The following is a 4,362-nucleotide window of genomic DNA, read 5'->3' as shown; positions in this document are numbered from 1 at the left end:
AACTTTTATTTATATTTTTGGTTTTCATAGGTTGCTAGCACTTTTGCAGTTTTAACACTGCTCTACAGCTAATGGCTTCTCTTATAGTGCTAGATGTATAAGAGGCAATGAAAGTCTTGCACTCTTTAATATTAACTTTTAACCTGGGGTATACTTGTAATTCGTATGCATAAAGTTAGAAGTATTTAAACTGGTCATTAAGCAAAGTTTCTATATAAATTTTCATATTTATAGTTTATTTAATTTTCATTGTAAAAAGAGTACATAGTGTTTCATTGAACATTGTACTGATCATCTTAGCAAATGTTATCTGTCTCATTGAAAAACCTAGACAAATTCTGAACCAACACGTTATTGAAAATAAAAATGAGTTTAGTGTTACTTTTTTTCTTTTTGTAAATAAATACAAAATAAGGTGTGTACAGATGTTTGACATAAATAAAGAGATGCCCAAATTTGAAAGAACACCAGTTTATTCTGAACCTGTATGTAGTACTAGGTGTAGGGTTAATAGTTTGTGATACTTCCCTTTGCCATATGCAGGGCAGCAATATGCTTATGCATTATATGAACATGATCATCAGTCTTAGTCTTTGAGATTGCAGCCTACTTCTGTGTATTAGACTGCATGTGTATTAGGAAGTCCTAGGAAGTGGGTTTACTAGATTGCTTTCGCAAGGATCAGTCAAAGATAGACTCAGTGGTGTTCTATGTTTGGTCATTGGCCAGACCATGGTAAAATTGCAATGCCCTGATTTTCTTTCCATTTCAGGGGGGTGTCCATTTAGTTATTTCCAGTTTATGTATTGATTGAAATACAAGTACGTAAATAAAATTTGTCATATTTTCGACAGTGACATTTACTCTGTTCATTATTTGTGATGATTTGAAGTTTGTTCCAATTTCGTAAATTCAGTGGTTTACAAAGTAATACTTTTGGTTTATTCATTATTTAGAATAAGGTGTGTTTGAACTTAGGTTTAACTATACAAGAGAAAATATAACTTATGTAAAGGTCATGAATGTGTGATGTGACAACAAGTAGTTGTTCATAATAATAACAAAATTTATTTAGGATATACCCTTCAGTTGAAATTGAAACAATGAAGTATTACATATATCAAAAATCAGAAGAAGAAAAAAAGATTTACAGAAACTGGAAATTGATTTCACATTGTACTTATAACTATTAAATTTTGGTTGATCACACCTAGAGGTAGTTTGAGAAGTGTTGTAGCTGTGTAACACTAAGCTTGTTTCAAACTGTTTATTTTGTCTGTAAATGATAAAGATGTAGAACAGTTATGCTCATACTGTTTGTTTAAGAAAGAGTACTTTTTTTTATTAACTATGAAATAAAATTTTCATGCATATCTAGAAAGTTAGGAGGTGAAATAATGGAACATTTCAATTTTTACTTATTCTTTAGGTATCCATTCTAAGAATGTAATTTCCATTCTTCATCTACTCGTTGCTTTGGCTCGTCATTTCAGGGCCCCCATTAGGCTTCCTGAAAATGTAATGGTGAATGTGGTTGTTGTTCAGGTAATCATGATATATACTTACTTCATTATTATTTCAATATTTTTATTTATTTATATTAAGTGTTAAACTTGAAATCCAACACTTTCTCATCTGTTTGTTTTTCTTTCTACTATGCATATTTAATTTATTTATGTTATTAGTACAGTTTCTCTATTATGGGGCCACAGTAATTATTGTAGCCCCCTCAATATATTTTGATACTAAACTCAATTTTCACATTAGCATAAATATGCATATTTTAATTCAAAACAATATACAGTGCCTTGTTTCCTTCAGATTTGCTCAAATTTCAATTACTTTTGTATCTAGTTCTTTCTGTTCATAGACATTACTCTGAAAAAGTGATCCGTGATTTTAAAAGCACATCAACAATTTTCTTAATGCGTTTTTTATATCTTATACTAATATATAATCGATGTAAGTGTCAGATTCAAGTAAGATAGTGCAATAAACCAATTTTCAAGTTAGTTAAAATATGAAAATGCTGTTCAAAAAGAAAACGTTCATAAATAGCCATGGGTCAAACATTTTGGTAACAGCTGTTGTCATGTTCAGTGGCATGTCAAATATACTAACTATAGGACTTGAACAAGGATTTAAAGAGGGGAATTGTTTGTATGAGTGAAACTCTCATATAATTGTTTTACAACTTAACAGTTTTATCTCAAAAGTGTTAAGAGCTGTGTATAATCCTGTAGAGGCCAATTTCTTTAATATTAGACATTGGCTGTTATGACGTATCTTGAAGCAATGTAACATATTAAATTAGTTGTTAAAGTTTAAAGACTAGTTTGGTATTTTTTTATTGTTTGATTTATTTTTGTAAATAATTTATGAAACTTATAAATGATGTTACATACTTCATGTATTTTTTTATGTTGTGAGCAATTCTGCTACCAGATGAAATCTAGTATATTTGTTTTCCAATATCATAACTGATAATATTTGCATATAATTTTATGTAAAATTATTGGTAGTCTGGTATAAAAAAATTTACTATCGTTATTAAGCTGTGATATATAAACAATTTAAGAACTCAAACAAGCCACTATTCCCCTGTTTTTAGAAGAACCATTTAAAAGTGGAACTAATATAAAGATTTGGTATAGAACTAAGTGATGTTATTTTCTTATCACAGAAGAGAGAAGGAAAGCTACACACACGAACCGTGCAAGAAGAATTAACTTCTACATATGAGTAAGTGTAAAGAATACAACTTAGTATTTTTCTACAACTGAAAAGCAGGAAATATTTATATTGATATTTCAGTCATTTCTTATTGGCTAAGTTTATTTTGTGTTTAAAGAATCACAGTTTTTAATTATTCCTGTATTTGAATGACTTGTCAAGATACAGTATTTTGTTTTGCAAATTTCAGTCTTGTTTTCTGTAATGTATTCTTAAGTACATTTTATGTTGTCAAATTTGTTTTGACAATCTAGCCAAAACCAAAAATACATTTAACATTTACTTTACAAGATTTTTGTTGCTATTATTTCAAATATATATATGTATTGATTAACAACAAAATGGAAATGTGCTTGTTATAGTATTCACCTATAACTTTTAAATTAGTAAGCAAATGTTAACAAAAGTTTGCAGATTATTAATAAACATTACAATGCTTTCATATGCAAAATATCAAATTTTTTTATTGTCTTAAGGTTTTTAAAGCAATGTTTTTCTCATGCCTTTTTTTTGTATAGTCAACTTTGCCTATCTATGATGCAAAGTAATTTTCATTTTAAGATTAAAAATACTTTTATGCATCAGAAAATTTTCAAATTTTACATGCAAAATCTTTATAATGTCCAGATAGTTATCAATCATTTATTAAGAAAAAATTATATATTTTGTCTGTTATTTTTCAGTAATTAATCTCTGTATGGGTTCGGTAGATTTGAACAATCTCGAAACCACCTTAAAAAATTAGGAAATATATAAATTATCCCTCTTTCATTCTAGAATGAACACAAATTATAAATGAAAATATAAATGTTTAGAATAAATAGCATAAATCTTATAACATTATACATTTATATATATTTATTATTTTTAATATAATGACCTTTCAGCCGTGCATTGCTAACAATACAGAAGTTACAATGATGCGGCTCACGTGCATTCAAATAACATAAAACTAACCTTTGGTCTGTACAAAGCAACTTGTCTTGGCTGTGTTTAGTAGAGTAGTATTTTGTAAAATACAGTCACATTTCAATTATTATATATGTATATAGATTATTGCTATTTTGAAATAAATTCTTAAACTTATTTTTCATAAAACATAGTAAATAAAGAACAACATTTGTACTCGGTTGCTGCTTGACGTAGGTTGCTAAGCTTTTAAAAATTTTGCACATGGAGGATAAGAAACAAAATAATTTTTTTTAGGTTTTAATATATACATTTGAATAACTAAAAAATCATAAATTACTACATCTATACCACAGAATTCCACTATAATTTATCACGCTTAGTAACTAAGATGTATTTTAGTCTAAAAAAAATATGAAATTTCAAGCAAACTAAAGAAACACTCTACCTGCTTGAAATCTTGGTTCAAAAGAAAGAAATGGCATCCTAAGGATTTAAAATGGCTGAGAAAGCTACTATGGAGACATTCTGAGTTTCCGATTGGTTATTCATGTCATATATAGAAGTAAGTGTATGTAAGGGAATGTTTCCAAAAATGGAAAGAGGTGGGTGGGGGTGCCTCTTTTTGATTTATTACATGAGCAATATCTTAGCAAATTGAAAAAAAAGACCTTATTTTATATTCTAACTTGTCAATTTCAGTAATTTGAGTTTCTAATT

At 28.0% G+C, this 4,362-nt stretch overlaps 1 protein-coding gene across 1 annotated transcript in view; it reads left to right on the top strand.

Annotated features, from left to right (window-relative positions):
* LOC106474141 (beta-parvin-like) overlaps nucleotides 1–4,362 on the top strand; it is a 25,312-nt gene that overhangs the window by 9,725 nt on the left and 11,225 nt on the right. The window contains 3 exon segments of the mRNA XM_013934834.2: nucleotides 692–700; nucleotides 1,253–1,545; nucleotides 2,684–2,742. Of these exon segments, the coding sequence (XP_013790288.1) occupies nucleotides 692–700; nucleotides 1,253–1,545; nucleotides 2,684–2,742 (361 nt within the window).

Source organism: Limulus polyphemus, unplaced genomic scaffold (assembly GCF_000517525.1).
Source record: "Limulus polyphemus unplaced genomic scaffold, Limulus_polyphemus-2.1.2 Scaffold136, whole genome shotgun sequence".
Lineage (NCBI taxonomy): Eukaryota > Metazoa > Arthropoda > Merostomata > Xiphosura > Limulidae > Limulus > Limulus polyphemus.
Note: the sequence above shows the minus strand (reverse complement) of the source record. Positions and strands in the feature narration are given on the sequence as shown.